Source organism: Staurois parvus, unplaced genomic scaffold (genome assembly GCF_062004578.1).
Source record: "Staurois parvus isolate SC_StPar_1 unplaced genomic scaffold, SC_StPar_1.0 ptg001480l, whole genome shotgun sequence".
Lineage (NCBI taxonomy): Eukaryota > Metazoa > Chordata > Amphibia > Anura > Ranidae > Staurois > Staurois parvus.
This window is the reverse complement of record NW_028319276.1, coordinates 455,001-477,500: the sequence shown is the minus strand read 5'-3', so window position 1 is coordinate 477,500 and position 22,500 is coordinate 455,001. Positions and strand designations below refer to the sequence as shown.

The 22,500-nt window shown below is 35.6% G+C and overlaps 1 protein-coding gene and 1 long non-coding RNA gene across 3 annotated transcripts in view; one reads left to right on the top strand and one right to left on the bottom strand.

Annotated features, from left to right (window-relative positions):
- Window positions 1–5,758, bottom strand: part of LOC149435697 (uncharacterized) — an 11,710-nt gene extending 5,952 nt beyond the window's left edge. Inside the window, exons 1-2 of the long non-coding RNA XR_016308373.1 lie at window positions 5,711–5,758; window positions 654–719 (exon numbers count right to left, since the gene is read on the bottom strand). This is a non-coding gene — a long non-coding RNA (uncharacterized LOC149435697). The remainder of the gene's footprint in view (window positions 1–653; window positions 720–5,710) is intronic.
- Window positions 5,759–5,950: 192 nt separating this feature from the next.
- Window positions 5,951–22,500, top strand: part of TBX15 (T-box transcription factor 15) — a 133,255-nt gene continuing 116,705 nt past the window's right edge. The window contains exon 1 of one of the 2 annotated variants that reach the window (XM_089662476.1): window positions 5,951–6,239. In XM_089662476.1, the coding sequence (XP_089518602.1) occupies window positions 6,041–6,239 (199 nt within the window). In that variant the 5' untranslated portion in view covers window positions 5,951–6,040. Of the gene's footprint in view, window positions 6,240–13,145; window positions 13,435–22,500 lie in introns of those variants that run through there. The other variant, XM_089662475.1, reaches the window with a different exon arrangement.

Here is a 22,500-nt window from a genome sequence, read left to right as displayed (position 1 = left end):
GTTTGCAAAGGAAGAGTGGTCCAAAATTCCGGGTGAGAGGTGTCAGAAGCTTATTGATGGTTATAGGAAGCGACTGATTTCAGTTATGTTTTCCAAAGGGTGTGCAACCAAATATTAAGTTAAGGGTGCCAATACTTTTGTCCAGCCCATTTTTGGGGTTTTGTGTGACATTATGTCATATTTGCTTTTCTGCCTCTGTTTTATATTTGTTCCAATACATACAAAGGGAATAAACATGTGTATAGCAAAACATGTGTTAATGCAATACCTTTTTTGTGTGAAATACTTGATTTTCAGGAAAAATATCAAGGGTGCCAACAATTTCGGCCATGACTGTATATGTGTGTGTGTATATATATATATATATGTGTGTGTGTGTATATGTATATATATGTGTGTGTGTGTGTATATATATATATATATGATATTTGTGTGACACGTCTGTCTCTCTCTGTACACTTGTGAGGATTCCGGCATTTATATATCTCTTTGCGCTGCACATTCTATATTACCACAAGATTTACGGCGTTTTCGTTATATCACAACTGCAGACAGATCGTCCTTCTCTGATATTTGTCAAAAATCAGTTTTTTTCCCTCTATAATGTATACATTCCTCTATAGTCTGCGGCTCCAGGACAGTTCTCTCCTCACCTCTCCATGATGTGATCCGGGATGGCGGCGTTCTCTCATACATGGAGGGAGTTTTGTTCTCTCCGTCTGCAGTAAAATATGGAACAAAATTACAGATTTCATGGAGATCATTTGTTGTAGAATCCCCGTCTATACATCTGTTATAGAACAATAGATCCCTATGGGGGGAAATAGATCCCAATACAAATGTCACACGTCAGGATGGATTGTTGTTACAATGTAACACTTCATACACGGCATTGTATTCTAATGTCATATTGTGACTGAGCCAGAGGTCACTCCCTGCACCATTCTATAGGATAGCGTAGGAGAGTATAGAATAGTATAGGATAGTATATAGAATAGTATAGGATAGTGTAGAATAGTATATAGAATAGGATAGTATATGGAATATTATATAATAGTATATAGAATAGGATAGGATAGTATATAGAATATTATATAATAGTATATAGAATAGGATAGGATAGTATATAGAATAGGATAGGATAGTGTAGAATAGTATATAGAATAGGATAGGATAGTATATAGAATAATATAGAATAGTATATAGAATAGTATAGGATAGGATAGTATAGAATAGTATAGGATAGTATATAGAATAGTATAGGATAGTATATAGAATATTATATAATAGTATATAGAGTAATATAGAATAGTATAGGATAGGATAGTATAGAATAGTATAGGATAGTATATAGAATATTATATAATAGTATATAGAGTAATATAGAATAGTATAGGATAGGATAGTATAGAATAGTATAGGATAGGATATAGAATATTATATAATAGTATATAGAATAATATAGAATAGTATAGGATAGGATATAGAATATTATATAATAGTATATAGAATAGTATAGGATAGTATATAGAATAGTATAGGATAGTGTAGAATAGTATATAGAATAGGATAGTATATGGAATATTATACAATATAATAGTATAGGATAGTATATAGAATAATATAGAATAATATAGAATAGTATAGGATAGGATAGTATAGAATAGTATATAATAGTATATAGAGTAATATAGAATAGTATAGGATAGTATAGGATAGTATAGAATAGTATATAATAGTATATAGAGTAATATAGAATAGTATAGGATAGGATAGTATAGGATAGGATAGTATAGAATAGGATAGTATAGAATAGGATAGGATAGTATAGAATAGTATAGGATACAGACATTGCTAGGAGATTATTTATATAGAACTATATACTCTATTATAATATATATGAAAATATCTTTTTCTTTTTTTTTTTTGTAGATCTGTCTGTCTGGATGTTGTATCTGTGGAATGTGTTGTATAGAATATATAAACTGTGTCTGTCCATTTTTCCGTCGGCAGACATCAGCCCCGGGTGCAGGAACAGTGCAATGTTACAGAATAAAACCCCCCAAATATATACTAATAGATTTGTGTGTTTTTAGTGCAATAATTACTAATACTGGAGACAACGGCACAGGAGGAATAAATTATAACTTTTTTTTTAATGTAGTATGTTGGGATATTGCGCACTCTCTGTGTATAAATAATATATGAAGACTTTTAGGACAATATTGACCAATGACATCCAGCGACACGGACAGATGTCATCCAATAAAGAGCCGTATAGAAATGATAGAAATCTGCCGGGACGACAGGATTTGCTGATCTCAGAGCCGTATAGGAATAATATAGAAATCTTTTTACATCGACGTGACGCGGAGCTGAGCGAATCTAAACGACCCCTCCCCCCCCCCCCCGACTCTGTGTACTGCGGACGTTGCACTATACAGGGATGTATACACCGAATATAGAACGCCGGATAATTCCATGTGTGCCGACATTGCAGGGCGAGGAGCTTTATAAATAGAACATATCATTTTTTTAGAAACATATATTCTTTATCATAGTATACAAATCGTAACGTGTCACTCCCTGTAGTGCAATATAGTATATATATGAATCCAGAATCCCGGGGTATATATTTACCATGTCACTCCCTAAAGTGCAATATGTATGAATATAGAATCCTGGGATATATATTTATAGCATGTCCCTCGATATAGTGCAATACAGGAATATGAATCCAGAATCCCGGGGTATATATTTACCATGTCACTCCCTAGAGTGCAATATGTATATGAATATAGAATCCTGGGATAATGTAGAACTCCCTATAGTGCAATATATATGGATATATAAATATAAATGTCACTCCTTAAAGTGCAATACAATATATATGAATCCAGAATCCTGGGGTATATATTTACCATGTCACTCCCTAAAGTGCAATATGTATGAATATAGAATCCTGGGATATATATTTATAGCATGTCCCTCGATATAGTGCAATACAGGAATATGAATCCAGAATCCCGGGGTATATATTTACCATGTCAGTCCCTAAAGTGCAATATGTATGAATATAGAATCCTGGGATAATGTAGAACTCCCTATAGTGCAATATATATGGATATATAAATATAAATGTCACTCCTTAAAGTGCAATACAATATATATGAATCCAGAATCCCGGGGTATATATTTATCATGTCACTCCCTATAGTGCAATATATATGAATATAGAATCCTGGGATTTATATATCACAGGATTGATTCTATATTCATATATATTGCACTATAAGAAGTGACATGATAAATATATACCCCGGGATTCTGGATTCATATATATTGTATTGCACTTTAAGGAGTGACATTTATATATCCCAGGATTTTGTATTCATATATATTGCACTATAAGGAGTTCTACATTATCCCAGGATTCTATATTCATATATATTGCACTCTAGGGAGTGACATGGTAAATATATACCCCAGGATTCTGGATTCATATATATTGTATTGCACTTTAAGGAGTGACAACCTGTTGGCTCTATATAAATCCTGTATAATAATAATAATAATAGCTTGTCACTCCCTATAGTGCAATACAATATATATGAATCCAGAATCCCGGGGTATATATTTATCATGTCACTTCTTATAGTGCAATATATATGACTATAGAATCCTGGGATATATATTTATAGCATGTCACTCCCTATAGTGCAATACAGAAATATGAATCCAGAATCCTGGGGTATATATTTACCATGTCACTCCCTAGAGTGCAATGTATATGAATATAGAATGATGAGTTATATAGGGCAGCACAGCAGCTAAATGGTTAGCACTTCCCCCTGGCAGTACTCGGGTCGTGGGTTCAAATCCCAACCACAGCACCACCTGCCTGGAGTTTGCATGTTCTCCCTGTGCCTGCGTGGGTTTCCTCCAGGTACTCCGATCTCCTCCTACACTCCAAAGACATGCTGGTAGGTGTTGGCTCCTGTCTAAATTGGCCCTAGTATGTGTGTGTATGAATGTGAGTTAGGGACCCTAGATTGCACACTCCTCGGGGGCGGGGACTGATGGGAATGTACAATATATATGTAAAGCACTGCATAAATTGATGGCGCTATATAAGTACCTGAAATAAATAAATATATATATTTTAAAATAACATGTCCCTCCCTGTAGTGCAATACAGTATATATGGATCCAGAATCCCAGGGTATATATATATCATGTCCCTCCCTGTAGTGCAATGCAGTATATATGGTCCCAGAACCCCCCCGGGCTGTATATATATATATATATCATGCCCCTCCCTGTAGTGCAATGCAGTATATATGGTCCCAGAACCCCCCCCCCGGGCTATATATATATATATATATCATGCCCCTCCCTGTAGTGCAATGCAGTATATATGGTCCCAGAACCCCCCCGGGCTGTATATATATCAGTCCCCGCAGGGCAGTCTATAATGATGGAAAGATTGGAAGTGGAGGGTCTGCACGGAGTGATGGGGGGGGAGGTGATATGTAGTTCTGTGGCTGTAAATGTTTGCGGTGATATAATCTATGGAATACCCCGATTGGGTCGGACATGTATGGGGGGAGATAACAGGAGGGGGGGGGGAGATAACAGGAGGGGGGGGGGGAGATAACAGGAGGGGGGGGGGAGATAACAGGAGGGGGGAGGAGGAAAGGGCAATCGTGTCGCAAGGATTGAATGTTTTGTAAAGATGAAGAATTGATCTTTGTGTTCATCAGATTTCTATTCTAGATAATTATATAGAAATATACCTCTATGGGGGTCTCTGAGGACTGAATGATGGGGGGATACAGGGGGATCCTACCTCTATGGGGGTCTCTGAGGACTGAATGATGGGGGGATACAGGGGGATCCTACCTCTATGGGGGTCTCTGAGGACTGAATGATGGGGGGATACAGGGGGATCCTACCTCTATGGGGGTCTCTGAGGACAGTGAATGATGGGGGGATACAGGGGGATCCTAGCTCTGTGGGGGTCTCTGAGGACAGTGAATGATGGGGGGATACAGGGGGATCCTACCTCTGTGGGGGTGTCTGAGGACAGAGAATGATGGGGGGATATAGGGGATCCTTCCTCTGTGGGGGTCTCTGAGGACTATGAATGATGAGAGACATGGGGGATCTTACCCATACTGGGGTCTCCAAGGGAGTGAATGATGGGGGGATACAGGGGGATCCTACCTCTGTGGGGGTCTCTGAGGACAGAGAATGATGGGGGGATATAGGGGATCCTACCTCTGTGGGGGTCTCTGAGGACAGTGAATGATGGGGGGATATAGGGGATCCTACCTCTGTGGGGGTCTCTGAGGACAGTGAATGATGGGGGGATATAGGGGATCCTTCCTCTATTGGGTCTCTGAGGACAGTGAATGATGGGGGATATAGGGGATCCTACCTCTGTGGGGGTCTCTGAGGACTATGAATTATGAGGGGATGTAGGGGATCCTACCTCTGTGGGGGTCTCTGAGGACTATGAATTATGAGGGGATATAGGGGATCCTACCTCTGTGGGGGTCTCTGAGGACTATGAATTATGAGCGGATATAGGGGATCCTTCCTCTATGGGGTCTCTGAGGACTATGGGGTATATAGGGGAATCCTACCCCTACGGGAGACTCTAAGGACAGTGAATTATGGAGGGTTGATATGGGGGGGGGGATCTCACCTGATTCAGGACGGGGACTCTGGAGATATGTTGCAATCCGTGTATTTGGGGGTCCCTGTGTATAAATCCGGAATCTGCCTTTATATTAGACCTATGGGGATGAAGGGTTAAGTCTGTGTCTCCCCCCTTCCCCCCCCTACAAGGTGGTGTCAATCAGGATTCCCCTGGAAGTTTGGATGAAAGTTAGGAAAGTTTGGAGTCCCCTCCCCAGCCCCCTCCCGCCTCCCCTCAGCCCAGCAGTCGGGGGGCAGTCAGTGGTCCGCAGCAGACGGTGCAGCAGCTGCACTGATGTAGGGCTGGCACTGGCTGGCACTGGGGTGGCAGCAGATCATGAGTGACAGGAGGAGATCCACAGTCACCCTCAGTTCCAGAGCTCATGCCTTCTCTGTGGAGGCTCTGATTGGGGGGCACAAGAAGAGGAAGCTGCAGGACTGGCATCACCAGAAGGGACTGGATCTGTCTATGGATGGCCTGAGCCCGCCGGAGGAGCTGGAGGAGGACACGGGGGCATGTCTGGACCTCAACCCTGGTGAGTGCCCGGGGGGGGGGAGGGGAAGGGAAGTGCCAGCCTTTGCCCACTAGGGTCACTACAGGCCAATGGGCATAATAGGATAGAGCCTGGCACAGGGGCATTGTATGTAGGAGCCTGGCACAGGGGCATTGTATGTAGGAGCCTGGCACAGGGGCATTGTATGTAGGAGCCTGGCACAGGGGCATTGTATGTAGGAGCCTGGCACAGGGGCATTGTATGTAGGAGCCTGGCACATGGGCATTGTATGTAGGAGCCTGGCACAGGGGCATTGTATGTAGGAGCCTGGCACAGGGGCATTGTATGTAGGAGCCTGGCACGGGGGCATTGTATGTAGGAGCCTGGCACAGGGGCATTGTATGTAGGAGCCTGGCACAGGGGCATTGTATGTAGGAGCCTGGCACATGGGCATTGTATGTAGGAGCCTGGCACAGGGGCATTGTATGTAGGAGCCTGGCACATGGGCATTGTATGTAGGAGCCTGGCGGGGGGGGGGGTGTTATATATAGGAGCCTGGCACGGGGGTGTTATATGTAGAAGCCTGGCAGGGGGGGGCGTTATATGTAGAAGCCTGGCACAGGGGTGTTATATGTAGGAGCCTGGCACGGGGGGTGTTATATGTAGGAGCCTGGCGGGGGGGTGTTATATGTAGGAGCCTGGCAGGGGGGGCGTTATATATAGGAGCCTGGCACGGGGGGTGTTCTATGTTGGAGCCTGGCGGGGGGGTGTTATATGTAGGAGCCTGGCACGGGGGGTGTTCTATGTTGGAGCCTGGCAGGGGGGGTGTTATATGTAGGAGCCTGGCAGGGGGGGTGTTATATGTAGGAGCCTGGCAGGGGGGGTGTTTGTTATATGTAGGAGCCTGGCGGGGGGGTGTTATATGTAGGAGCCTGGCGGGGGGGCGTTATATATAGGAGCCTGGCACAAGGGCATTCAATATCAGAGCCTGGCACAGGGGTGTTATATGTAGGAGCCTGGCAGGGGGGGTGTTATATGTAGGAGCCTGGCAGGGGGGGTGTTATATGTAGGAGCCTGGCAGGGGGGCGTTATATATAGGAGCCTGGCACGGGGGTGTTATATGTAGGAGCCTGGCAGGGGGGGTGTTATATGTAGGAGCCTGGCGGGGGGGTGTTATATGTAGGAGCCTGGCACAGGGGTGTTATATGTAGGAGCCTGGCAGGGGGGGTGTTATATGTAGGAGCCTGGCATGGGGGGTGTTATATGTAGGAGCCTGGCACGGGGGTGTTATATGTAGGAGCCTGGCACAGGGGTGTTATATGTAGGACCCGGGCACAGGGGTGTTATATGTAGGAGCCTGGCAGGGGGGGTGTTATATGTAGGAGCCTGGCACAGGGGTGTTATATGTAGGAGCCTGGCAGGGGGGGTGTTATATGTAGGAGCCTGGCAGGGGGGGTGTTATATGTAGGAGCCTGGCAGGGGGTGTTATATGTAGGAGCCTGGCAGGGGGGGTGTTATATGTAGGAGCCTGGCAGGGGGGGTGTTATATGTAGGAGCCTGGCAGGGGGGGTGTTATATGTAGGAGCCTGGCACGGGGGGTGTTATATGTAGGAGCCTGGCGGGGGGGTGTTATATGTAGGAGCCTGGCAGGGGGGGTGTTATATGTAGGAGCCTGGCAGGGGGGGTGTTATATGTAGGAGCCTGGCAGGGGGGGTGTTATATGTAGGAGCCTGGCAGGGGGGGTGTTATATGTAGGAGCCTGGCACAGGGGTGTTATATGTAGGAGCCTGGCAGGGGGGGTGTTATATGTAGGAGCCTGGCAGGGGGTGTTATATGTAGGAGCCTGGCAGGGGGGGTGTTATATGTAGGAGCCTGGCACGGGGGGTGTTATATGTAGGAGCCTGGCGGGGGGGTGTTATATGTAGGAGCCTGGCAGGGGGGGTGTTATATGTAGGAGCCTGGCAGGGGGGGTGTTATATGTAGGAGCCTGGCACGGGGGTGTTATATGTAGGAGCCTGGCGGGGGGGTGTTATATGTAGGAGCCTGGCAGGGGGGGTGTTATATGTAGGAGCCTGGCAGGGGGGGTGTTATATGTAGGAGCCTGGCAGGGGGGGTGTTATATGTAGGAGCCTGGCAGGGGGGGCGTTATATGTAGGAGCCTGGCACACAGCCTGTCATTGGAAGGACGTGGAGTCCCCAGCATTGTAGGGGAGCCCCTCTGTATGTGAGGAGGGGGGACCTGTGTGCCCGCTGTACAAGTGGCAGCCAGAGGCAGATATGTCTTCCCTCTCAGGGAGAACGTTCGATGTCAGATGTGGGAGCTCCATAGATATTTGCAGCCTGGTAGAAGAAAAATGCCCAATAATGTGAGTCGGGCACACGCTGACCATACCGGGACTGGGCTCACGCTGACCATACCGGGACTGGGCACACGCTGACCATACCGGGACTGGGCTCACGCTGACCATACCGGGACTGGGCACACGCTGACCATACTGGGACTGGGCACACGCTGACCATACCGGGACTGGGCACACGCTGACCATACCGGGCCTCTTAGGAAGGAACCGAAAAAGTACCCCGAGCCTTGGGACAAAGGGGTGCGCAGAGGAGCAGATGTGTGTACCGTACCAAGTATAGAACATACGGCGTATCCCAGAATTTACATATATATTTCATGTATAACTACAGAATATGGAATCCATCGAATATACAGGCGTAGACAACATATATATATATATATACAGTTTGTAGCGGCCACATCGGATCTGAATCATCTGCGTCCGCTGCAGTGCGGTCCAAGTCATATCTGGACTTTTCAGTATATATAGAATATCCAATAACTTGAATTTATTCACATTTTAGTAATAGTAATGATAAAAAAAATAAATTTAATTACATCATCAAGAAGGGGCCGGGGGCCAAAACTGTTGCCAGTTATTAACGTTAATATTTTGTGTGGCAGTCTCTTCCCTGATTCTTACAATATAGTAAAAAAAAATGTATATTGTTATTATTATTTATATTATTAGTATTGTTATTTAATATTGTTATTATTATACTATGTATTTTATTTTTATATTAATATTAATATTTATTTATTATATTATTTTATTTTTAATATTATTATTATTATTCTGTATATATTCATTTATTTATTATTATTATTATTATTATTATTTATTTATTTTATTGTTTATTATTAATAATAATAATAATAATAATAATAATAATAATAATAATAACTGTCGCTATATAAATCCTGTAAAATAATAATATTAATAATAATATTTTATTATACTTTATGTATATTTATTTATTATAATTATTTTTGTATTCTTTTATTTTGTATTATTATTCATAATAATATTATTATTATTATTATTTTATTATGCTTTATGTATTTTTTTATATATTTATTATTATTATTATTTTATTTTTGTTTTCTTTTATTTTGTATTATTATTATTAATAATAATAACTTTTGGCGCTATATAAATCCTGTATTATAATAATAATAATATTTTATTATTCTGTATGTATTTTGATTTATTATTTTTATTATTATTTTTATTTTTGTATTCTTTTATTATGTAATATTAATTTTCATAATATTATTATTTTATTATTCTGTATGTATTCTTTTATTGTTATTTTTATTTTTGTATTCTTTTATTTTGTATTATTATTATTAATAATAATAATAATAATAATAATAATAATAATAATAATAACTGTTGGCGCTATATAAATCCTGTATTATAATAATAATAATATTTTATTATTCTGTATGTATTTTTTTATTTATTATTATTATTTTTATTGTTTTATATTCTTTTATTTTGTATTATTATTATTCATAATATTATTATTATTTTATTATTCTGTATGTATTTTTTTATTTATTGTTATTTTTATTTTTGTATTCTTTTATTTTGTATTATTATTGTTATTAATAATAATAATAATAATAATAATAAATTATTAATAATATAATAATAATAATAATAACTGTTGGTGCTATATAAATCCTTTATTATAATAATAATAATATTTTATTATTCTGTATGTATTTACATTTATTATTATTATTTTTATTTTTGTATTCTTTTATTTTGTATTATTATTCATAATATTATTATTATTTTATTCTGTATGTATTCTTTCATTTATTATTATTTTTATTTTTGTATTCTTTTATTTTGTATTGTTATTGTTATTAATAATAATAATAATAATAATAATAATAATAAATTATTAATAATATAATAATAATAATAATAATAACTGTTGGTGCTATATAAATCCTTTATTATAATAATAATAATATTTTATTCTGTATTTACATTTATTATTATTATTATTATTTTTATTTTTGTATTCTTTTATTTTGTATTATTATTATTATTATTTTATTCTGTATGTATTCTTTCATTTATTATTATTTTTATTTTTGTATTCTTTTATTTTGTATTATTATTGTTATTAATAATAATAATAATAATAATAATAAATTATTAATAATATAATAATAATAATAACTGTTGGTGCTATATAAATCCTTTATTATAATAATAATAATATTTTATTATTCTGTATTTACATTTATTATTATTATTTTTATTTTTGTATTCTTTTATTTTGTATTATTATTATTATTATTTTATTCTGTATGTATTCTTTCATTTATTATTATTTTTATTTTTGTATTTTATTTTGTATTATTATTATTAATAATAATAATAATAATGATAATAATATTATGTATTCCTTTTTTTTTTATCAATATTTCTGACATTTAGTTTTGGCTGTTAGCGAGCTGGTCCTCATGACGCTCTCAGTGAATACGTCCCCATAAAACGGTTTATTTGCGTTGTATGGAATGCGGTAACACTGCGCGATAAAACAGAATTTCTGTATGATGAGATAACTGTGTGCAGGAATATTGCGGTTTCTGTATATAATTCTAGAATTTGCTCTCATGGTGGGCACGGCGATTTTACTACTCAGTTGATTTTTTTTCTCTATTCAGTGAAAATGATCAAATTGGCATGAAATCAAAAACCGTAGCCGTATTTTGCGATCGATCAATATTTGAGAAAAATCCACGATCGCTCAGATATTGTCAGTCGGCGAAAGGTTTTTTCTGTAAATGAAAATTCATCGATTTTTCGCAATTTTCGTTTTCTGATTTCAGCGGTCAAATCCGCATCAAATCGAAAACTGCAGCCGCATTTTGCAATCGATTGATGATTGAAAAAAATCCACGATCGATCAGATATTGTCAATCGGCTGCGTGGGTTTTTTTTTTCGTCATTGGAAGTTCCACTATTTTTTTCCTGATCCGCATCAAATCAAAAACTCTGGCTGTGTTTTGCGATCAATAAACGATTGAGGAAATGTGATGATCTATCAGATATTGTCATTCGGCCAAGGGTTTTTTTTTTTTTTCGATCGAAGTTCATCGATCATTCACATTTTATTTTGCTGATTTTATGTATTTTTGATCAATAATTGTATTCATTTTTTCCTGGACAAATAACTTTTTTAATTTTTAATGAAGTTTTGTTCATTTTTTTTTTCTTATCCGCATCAAATCAAAAACTTTAGCTGCGTTTTGCGATCGATAAACGATTGAGGAAAAGTGACGATCTATCAGATATTGTCATTCGACCGAGGGTTTTTTTTTTTTTTAAATCAATGTTTATTGATCATTCACATTTTTTTCCTGACTTTATCTATTTTCGATCAATAATTCTATAATTTTTTTTACCTGCATATATATAACTTGACGGGAATTTTTAATGAAATTTTGTTCATTGATCCTTCTTTTTTTTTTGCTGTGTTTTGTAATCGATCGATTGAGACAAATCCACGATCGATTTTTTTTTTTTTGGTCATTCAAAGTTCATTGATTTTTTATTTTTTTTTGCTGATCCGCATCAAATCAAAAATTCTAGCTGTGTTTTGTGACCGATAAACGATTGAGGAAATGTGATGATCTATCAGATATTGTCATTCAGCCGAGGGTTTATTTTTTTTTTTTTTTAATCGAAGTTCATTGATTTTTTTTCCTGGATAAATATGACTTGACGGAAATTTTTAATGAAGTTTTGTCCCCAATTAGCATCTTCTTTACAAATAAAAATAAAAAATAAAAGTAAACACAAGTTACCAAACCTAACAAATACCGACTTTTTTTTTTTTTTCGTGAGATAAATAATTTTTAAAATGACTTTGTAACCAGATTATGTCCTCTGAAAATATTTTTACAATTTTTGTTTCTTTTTATTTTTCAAACAAAAAGATTTTATCTATTTTCAATCAAAAATTCTATATTTTTTTTTCCTCGATAAATATAACTTGACAAAAAATTTTTAATGAAGTTTTGTCCCCAATTAGCATCTTCTTTACAAATAAAAATAAAAAATAAAAGTAAACACAAGTTACCAAACCTAACAAATACCAACTTTTTTTTTTTTCGTGAGATATATAATTTTTAAAATGACTTTGTAACCAGATTATGTCCTCTGAAAATATTTTTACTATTTTTTTTTTCAAACTATCATTTATCACCTAAAATGTATCGGAATGTTTCACAAAGTATCATCGTTTGGAGATCGGTTGCAGTCACCTCGTATAGATCTGCATGGGTATAATTCTGAGCCCGGGGGGGGGGCTCTTTGGGTTCCCTGTGGGGTTCCTGTGTTTGGGAATTGGGGAATCTGCCTCTCTGAATGACTGATGGGGGTTCAAGAAGGGTTAAGTCTGTGGCCCCTCCCCCTCCCCAGTGCTGTCAGTCAGGATCCTCCTGGAAGTTTGGATGAAAGTTGGAAAAAGTTTGTTGTTCCCTCCTCCACCCTGTGATTGGCCAGCCCTGTGCCCCCCTCTTGTCCCAGGGCAGGACAGGCCGGCCCCCCTGTGCCTCCCCTCAGCCCAGCAGTGGTGGTCAGTCAGTGGTCCGCAGCAGACGGTGCAGCAGCTGCACTGATGTAGGGCTGGCACTGGCTGGCACTGGGGTGGCAGCAGATCATGAGTGACAGGAGGAGATCCACAGTCACCCTCAGTTCCAGAGCTCATGCCTTCTCTGTGGAGGCTCTGATTGGGGGGCACAAGAAGAGGAAGCTGCAGGACTGGCATCACCAGAAGGGACTGGATCTGTCTATGGATGGCCTGAGCCCGCCGGAGGAGCTGGAGGAGGAGGAGGACACGGGGGCATGTCTGGACCTCAACCCTGGTGAGTGCCCTGGGGGGGAGGGGGGAGGGGAAGTGCCAGCCTTTGCCCACTAGGGTCACTACAGGCCACTGGGCATAATAGGATAGAGCCTGTACATGGGCATTGTATGTGGGAACCTGGCACAGGGGCATTGTATGTAGGAGCCTGGCACGGGGGCATTGTATGTGGGAACCTGGCACAGGGGCATTGTATGTAGGAGCCTGGCACAAAGGCATTGTATGTGGTAGCCTGGCACAGGGGCATTGTATGTAGGAGCCTGGCACAGGGGCATTGTATATGGGAGCCTGGCACAGGGGCATTGTATGTGGGAGCCTGGCACAGAGGCATTGTATGTAGGAGCCTGGCACAGGGGCATTGTATGTGAGAGCCAGGCACGGGGGCATTGCATGTAGGAGCCTGGCACAGAGGCATTGTATGTGGGAGCCTGGCACAGGGGCATTGTATGTAGGAGCCTGGCACATGGGCATTGTATGTAGGAGCCAGGCACGGGGGCATTGTATGTAGGAGCCTGGCACAGGGGCTTTGTATGTAGGAGCCTGGCACGGGCATTGTATGTAGGAGCCTGGCACAGAGGCATTCTATTTGTGAGCCGGCACAGGGGCATTGTATGTAGGAGCCTGGCACAGGGGCATTGTATGTAGGAGCCTGGCACAGGGGCATTGTATGTAAGAGCCTGGCACAGGGGCATTGTATGTAGGAGCCTGGCACGGGGCATTGTATGTAGGAGCCTGGCACAGGGGCATTGTATGTAGGAGCCTGGCACAGGGGCATTGTATATGGGAGCCAGGCACAGGGGCATTGTATGTAGGAGCCTGGCACAGGGGCATTGTATGTAGGAGCCTGGCACAGGGGCATTGTATGTAGGAGCCTGGCACAGGGGCATTGTATGTAGGAGCCATGCACAGGGGCATTGTATGTAGGAGCCTGGCACAGGGGCATTGTATGTAGGAGCCTGGTACAGAGGCATTGTATGTAGGAGCCTGGTACAGAGGCATTGTATGTAGGAGCCTGGCACAGAGGCATTGTATGTAGGAGCCTGGCACAGGGGCATTGTATGTAGGAGCCATGCACAGGGGCATTGTATGTAGGAGCCTGGCACAGGGGCATTGTATGTAGGAGCCATGCACAGGGGCATTGTATGTAGGAGCCTGGCACAGGGGCATTGTATGTAGGAGCCTGGCACAGGGGCATTGTATGTAGGAGCCTGGCACAGGGGCATTGTATGTAGGAGCCATGCACAAGTATTTCATGTGAGAGCCAGGCACAGGAGTATTATATATCAGAGCCTGGCACACAGCATGTCATGGGAAGGATGTGGTGTGCCGGCATTGTATGTGATGCATGTATCCTGGCACCCGGACTTGTCTGCCCTCAATAGACCAGAAAGCTTCAGCCAGGCACATAGGCGTCTTCTCCCTGGGTGGGAGCGTGTGGAGGGAACCCAGAAACGTTGAAATGCGTTTTTAATAGTTATTACAAAATATATGAAAACTATTTTTAAAAATATTTTTTTTAAACATATTCTTCATAAATCATAAATAATAATAATAAAAATATATGTTAAAATTACTTTATTAAATGTAAAAAAAAATCTGAAGAATATATTTTAAAATTCTATATTTTTTAATTATATGTAAAAAAAATTTATATTAAAATGACTTTTATATGTTAAAAAAAATCTGAAGAATATATTTTTAAAAAAATATTTATTTTAGCTAAATATATTTTTTTTAAATATAGTCTTCAGATTTTTTTTTACATATAAAAAAGTCATTTTAACATATTTATTTACATATATTTCTAAATGCATTCCAAAAATGTAGATTTGTGTTTTTAAAAAAATAGTTTTCATATATTTTGTAATAAAAATGCATTTCAACATATGGTGTGTGTATATGTATATATATATATATATATGTGTGTTTATTGAAATATATTTTGAAATATATTGAATACGGCCAAAATTGTAGAATTTCAAATATATGTCAATATATTCGGGAAGAATCTTTTTAAGATATTTTTCAAATATTTTTTGGTTCCATATGGGTATATATATATATATATATTTATATTTAAAAAAAAATATATAAGAATATTTTTAAGATAAATTTCAAATATATTTTTGTTCCATATGGGTATATATATATATATATTTAGATTTAAAAAACAAAAACACAAATTACATATAGATAAATATAAGAATATTTTAAAAATATATTTCAAATATATTTTTGTTCCATATGTGTATATGTATATATATTTAAAAAAACAAAACAAAAAACACAATATATATAGATAGATATAAGAATATTTTAAAAATATATTTCAAAAATATTTATGTTCCATATGGGCGTGTATGTATATATATATATATGTGTGTATATATATATATATATATATATATATATAAAAACAAAACCCAAATATATATAGATAGATATAAGAATATTTTAAAAATGTATATATGTGTGTGTGTGTGTATATATATATATATGTGTGTATATATATATATATATATATATATATATAAAAACAAAACCCAAATATATATAGATAGATATAAGAATATTTTAAAAATGTATATATGTGTGTGTGTGTGTATATATATATATATATATATATATATATATATATATATATATTTATTTATTTTTTAACTATATAAAAAATTAGTTAAAAAAAAAAAAAAATTAAAAAAAAAAATATATATATATATAGATATAAGACTATTTTAAAAATATATTTCAAATTTATTTTTGTTCCATACGGGTGTGTATGTATATATATATATATATATATATATATATTTTTTTTTTTTTTTTTTTTTTTTAAAAACTATATATATATATATATATATATATATATAAAATATATAATATATATAGTTTGTAGCAGCCACAGAGAGTACTATGTAGCAGTCCATGCCATGTCCAGACTGTTCTGTATGTAGATCTCCAATGACTGCAGATTAATTGCCTGAGATTATTTATTCCACCGAATAATTCATGCTGACCTGGACGATGTGCTGATAACTAGACAGGATGACATTGGGGCGACTGACGCAACATATTATTATTATTGTTAAAATAAATATGATGATGAGGATTATTACTGCCCTTAAAAATAATAATATTAGCAACAATTATTAAAAATAAAAAATAATAATAGTAGTATTAATAATTGATCTGTTTCCTATGTAGCGTAGTGTTGGGTTATCTGGAAAGCTGACCGGACACAAATGAATTCTATGCTGAGATCATTCGGGGATGTTTTTAGGGTTGAAGGTGACAAAACATTTACGGAGGTGAAATAATATGATCTGTAAATTCCCTTTCTCTTGTCCTAGGAGGATAATTATCCGGCTTGGACATTATTAAAAACATTTTTATCGTTTATGTTATATTTATAAAATTATATTTTTGGATAATCTGACATTCTACAATTATTTAGAAAAAAAAAATTATCATCTCATCCCGCTAAAATGATCTATAGTATAATTCTCATGTAGAAATTCGAATATATTGTGCAGTATTACTAGGCTGAATACAATGCAGATATTTGGAAAAATAGTAACGTATTCACTAAGAAAGTTCTAAAAAATTCTCTAAGGGATGGATCCAAATATCACAAATAAAATAATAATAGACATAATAATCTTTCTGGATTGTTTGTTCCGCCCTGTAAGGTGGGTGTTTGTTGTTTTTTTTCCCCGCTATTTTTGTATCTTTTTAAAATGTGGAAAAAAAATCTTATAAATGAGGATCTGAGTTAAAAAATAATAGACAATAATAGTAGAAATAATAATAATATAAATAATAATAATCATCATCATCATCACAGTAGTAGCAATATTTTTTTTGCATGTATCATAGTGAATATATTTTCTCTCATCTGTACAATATGGAAATCCCTCCTGTGTGTGGGGTATACAGAGGGATAATACTGCCTGAGCATAGAACATTAACTAGTAAAAAAAAAAAAATGCAGTATAAAAAAATTATATATATATAAAATGTCCTATCCCTGTATCTCTTTATATCTGTGTAGTTCTAGGCATATATAACCACCCTGTAATTACATACAACGTAACATAGAACATTAACTAGTAAAAAAAATACAATATAAAAAAAAAATATATATATATATATAAGAGAGAGAGAGAGAGAGAGATATTTAATTTCCCTTCCCCTTATCTCTTTATATCTGTGTAGTTCTAGGCACATATAACCACCCTGTAAATACATACAACGTAGCATAGAACATGAGCTAGTAAAAAAAAATACAATAAAAAAAAAAAAATTATATATATATATAATTTCCTTTCCCTGTATCTCTTTGTATCTGTGTAGTTCTAGGCACCTATAACCACCTTGTAAATACATACAACGTAGCATACAACATTAATTAGTAAAATAAAATACAATATTAAAAAAAAAAATATATATATATATATATATTATTTTTTTATATTGTATTTTTTTTTACATATATATAATTTCCTTTCCCTGTATCTCTTTATATCTGTGTAGTTCTAGGCACATATAACTACCCTGTAAATACATACAACGTAGCATAAAACATTAACTACAAAAATACAATATTGAAAAAATATATATAAAATTTCCTTTCCCTTGATCTCTTTGTATCTGTGTAGTTCTAGGCATATATAGCCACCCTGTAAATACATACAACGTATCATACAACATTAACTAGTAAAAAACAATACAATATTTAAAAAAAATATATATATATATTTATATTGTATTTTTTTTATATATATAAAATTTCCTTTCCCTTGATCTCTTTGTATCTGTGTAGTTCTAGGCATATATAGCCACCCTGTAAATACATACAACGTAGCATACAACATTAACTAGTAAAAAACAATACAATATTTAAAAAAAAAATATATATATATATATATATTTATATTGTATTTTTTTTATATATATATAATTTCCTTTCCCTGTATCTCTTTGTATCTGTGTAGTTCTAGGCACATATAACCACCCTGTAAATACATACAACGTAGCATAGAAAATTAATTAGTAAAATAAAATACAATATAACAATATATATATATATATATATATATTTTTTTATATTTATATTTTTTTTATATTGTATTTTTTTATATATATATAATTTCCTTTCCCTGTATCTCTTTATATCTGTGTAGTTCTAGGCACATATAACTACCCTGTAAATACATACAACGTAGCATAAAACATTAACTACAAAAAATACAAATAAAAAAAAAAAAAAAAAAATATATATATATATATATATATATATATATATATATAATTTCCTTTCCCTGTATCTCTCTGTATCTGTGTAGTTGTAGGCACCTATAACCACCCTGTAAATACATACAAAGTAACATAGGACATTAATTAGTCAAAAACAATACAATATAAAAAAAATATATACACATATATATATATATATTTTTTTTTTTTATATTGTATTTTTTTTATATATATAATTTCCTTTCCCTGTATCTCTTTGTTTCTGTGTAGATCTAGGCACATCTAACCACCCTGTAAATACATACAAAGTAGCAGTGTATTATTTTTATCAAAAGGACAATATTATTGCCGTATAAATGTTAATTGCGGCCGATGACAATTTTAGAGATCTGATGTCTTTTTTTTCTTTATATTTTAATAAAAGTATTTATTGCATTTATTAATTTATTTATGTGGAAAAATGTGTAAAACGGGATAGATCTGTTCCAGGCATTGCTAGATGTTATTATAGGCTATCTATAGAAAGCGCAGACACGCAGGAAGAGAAAATCAGCGACACGCTTTTAGCTTTGACCTGTTTTGCATCTCGTACCATTCTAAACGTTTGTATGTTTGGAATATATATATATATATACGTCCGTCCGTGTAAATATGATGTCTGTGTGTGATCTGTAGATAAGTGAGAACATAAAAGGAAAAGTACGTTTTTTTTTATAGTCTTCCCAGTTTCCCAGATCTATATATCAGATATTTGCACCATTTTCGCAAAGTGAATTTCCCTTTTCCGGCATTGACCGTAGCAAACGCTGACCGTTTGCGATGTGGTGCGCATTTTCTGTGGAGGAAAAAAAAAATGTCCATCAAATTCAGCTGTAAATGTAAAGTTACATCATCGCCTTTGAAAAGTAAAAAAAAATGAAAAATATGATTTAATGTTTGATAGCGATGCGTGGAGAGCGTGCGGTCGGGGGTTTTATCGCCGGGTCTCGATCCTTCGGAGGGCGCTCAGAGCTCGCACTCACCTTCCGATCCCAGAGACGTCCAGACGGCGGTCATAATAGAAAACATATATATGCCTCCACACTTCATCTATTAATCCAGTGAATATTGGTAACATGAGTAAGGCGTGCATACATACGTGATAACGCCCGTCATGTATGTGTTCCTGCAATATCTATATATACAGACGGTGGGGCTGATGTACTAAAAGAGTAGAGAAAGTTCACTCAGCAAAGTCAGGATAGTAATTAAGAAGATGTTGTGTTGTTGTCAATCAACCTAATGTGTGCTGAAAAAAAAAAAAAAAAAGGAAAACGCTTTTTTTTTTTTTTTTTGTAATTTTCCTTGCACATAATTAGGTAATCAAAGCAAACACAACTTTACTCAGCTCAGTGACTGTTCATGACGCGACGTAACCCTTTTCAGTGTGACTATTTGCTCTCCTAAGTGTGACTGAACAGTCTGTATTTCTATAGTAATAGGACCACGTCTGTGTATCTAGACTCCCTCCATGTATCTGTGTAGATGCCGATGTTTGTGTTTTTATACATATAAAAATAATTATAATTTATTATCATTATTATTATTATAAATGAATATATATATGTATGTAGCTATAAAATATAGACAGACAGACAGATAGAAAGATAGATGATAGATAGATAGATAGATAGATAGATAGATAGATAGATAGATAGATAGATAGATAGATAGATAGATAGATAGATAGATAGATAGATAATAGATAGATAGATAATAGATAGATAGATAATAGATAGATAGATAGATAATAGATAGATAATAGATAGATAGATAATAGATAGATAATAGATAGATAGATAATAGATAGATAGATAGATAGATAGATAGATAGATAGATAGATAGATAGATAATAGATAGATAGATAGATAGATAGATAGATAGATAGATAGATAATAGATAGATGATAGATAGATAGATAGATAGATAGATAGATAGATAGATAGATAGATAGATAGATAATAGATAGATAGATAGATAGATAATAGATAGATAATAGATAGATAATAGATAGATAGATAGATAATAGATAGATAGATAATAGATAGATAATAGATAGATAGATAATAGATAGATAGATAGATAGATAGATAGATAGATAGATAATAGATAGATAATAGATAGATAGATAATAGATAGATAATAGATAGATAGATAATAGATAGATAGATAGATAGATAGATAGATAATAGATAATAGATAGATAGATAATAGATAGATAGATAATAGATAGATAGATAGATAATAGATAGATAGATAGATAATAGATAGATAGATAGATAGATAGATAGATAGATAGATAGATAGATAGATAGATAATAGATAGATAGATAGATAGATAGATAGATAATAGATAGATAGATAATAGATAGATAATAGATAGATAGATAGATAGATAGATAATAGATAGATAGATAGATAATAGATGATAGATAGATAATAGATAGATAGATAGATAATAGATAGATAGATAATAGATAGATAATAGATAGATAGATAATAGATAGATAATAGATAGATAGATAGATAGATAGATAGATAATAGATAGATAACAGATAGATAGATAATAGATAGATAGATAATAGATAGATAGATAGATAGATAGATAATAGATAGATAGATAGATAGATAGATAGATAATAGATAGATAGATAGATAATAGATCGATAGATAATAGATAGATAATAGATAGATAGATAGATAGATAGATAGATAGATAATAGATAGATAATAGATAATAAATAGATAGATAGATATATTGATAATAGATAGATAATAGATAGATAGATAGATAGACGGACGGACAGATATGCATTTTTAAAATAAATCCTCCAAACTTGAATTAGCATTGCCCAATATGGAGAATCCATAGCGCTACAACACACAAAAGAAAAAAAACCCCACTGGAGTCCCACCAATATACATATATGTAGTTTACATATAGATACATATACAGTGGGGATGGAAAGTTTGGGCACCCCAGCTAAAAATTTGTATTAATGTGCATAAAGAAGCCAAGGAAAGATGGAAAAATCTCCAAAAGGCATCAAATTACAGATTAGACATTCTTATAATATGTCAACAAAAGTTAGATTTTATTTCCATCATTTACACTTTCAAAATAACAGAAAACAAAAAAATGGCGTCTGCAAAAGTTTGGGCCCCCTGCAGAGTTAATATCTTGTACTGCCCCCTTTGGCAAGTATCACAGCTTGTAAACACTTTTTGTAGCCAGCCAAGAGTCTTTCAATTCTTGTTTGAGGTATCTTTGCCCATTCTTCCTTACAAAAGTCTTCCAGTTCTTTGAGATTTCGGGGCTGTCTGTCACGCACGGCTCTTTTAAGGTCTATCCATAGATTTTCAATGATGTTGAGGTCAGGAGATTGTGAAGGCCATGGCAAAACCTTCAGTTTACGCCTCTTGATGTAATCCCCTGTGGATTTCAAGGTGTGTTTAGGATCATTATCCATTTGTAGAAGCCATCCTCTCTTTAACTTCAGCTTTTTCACAGATGGCATCAAGTTACCATCCAAAATTTGCTGAAATTTTATTGAATCCATTTTTCCTTCTACTCGTGAGATGTTCCCTGTGCCACTGGGTGCAACACAACCCCAAAGCATGATTGATCCAACCCCATGCTTCACAGTTGGACAGAGGTTCTTTTCATTCAATTCTGTGCCCCTTCTTCTCCAAACGTACCTTTGCTCATTCCGGCCAAAAAGTTCCATTTTAACCTCATCGGTCCACAGAACTTGTTTCCAAAATGCATCAGG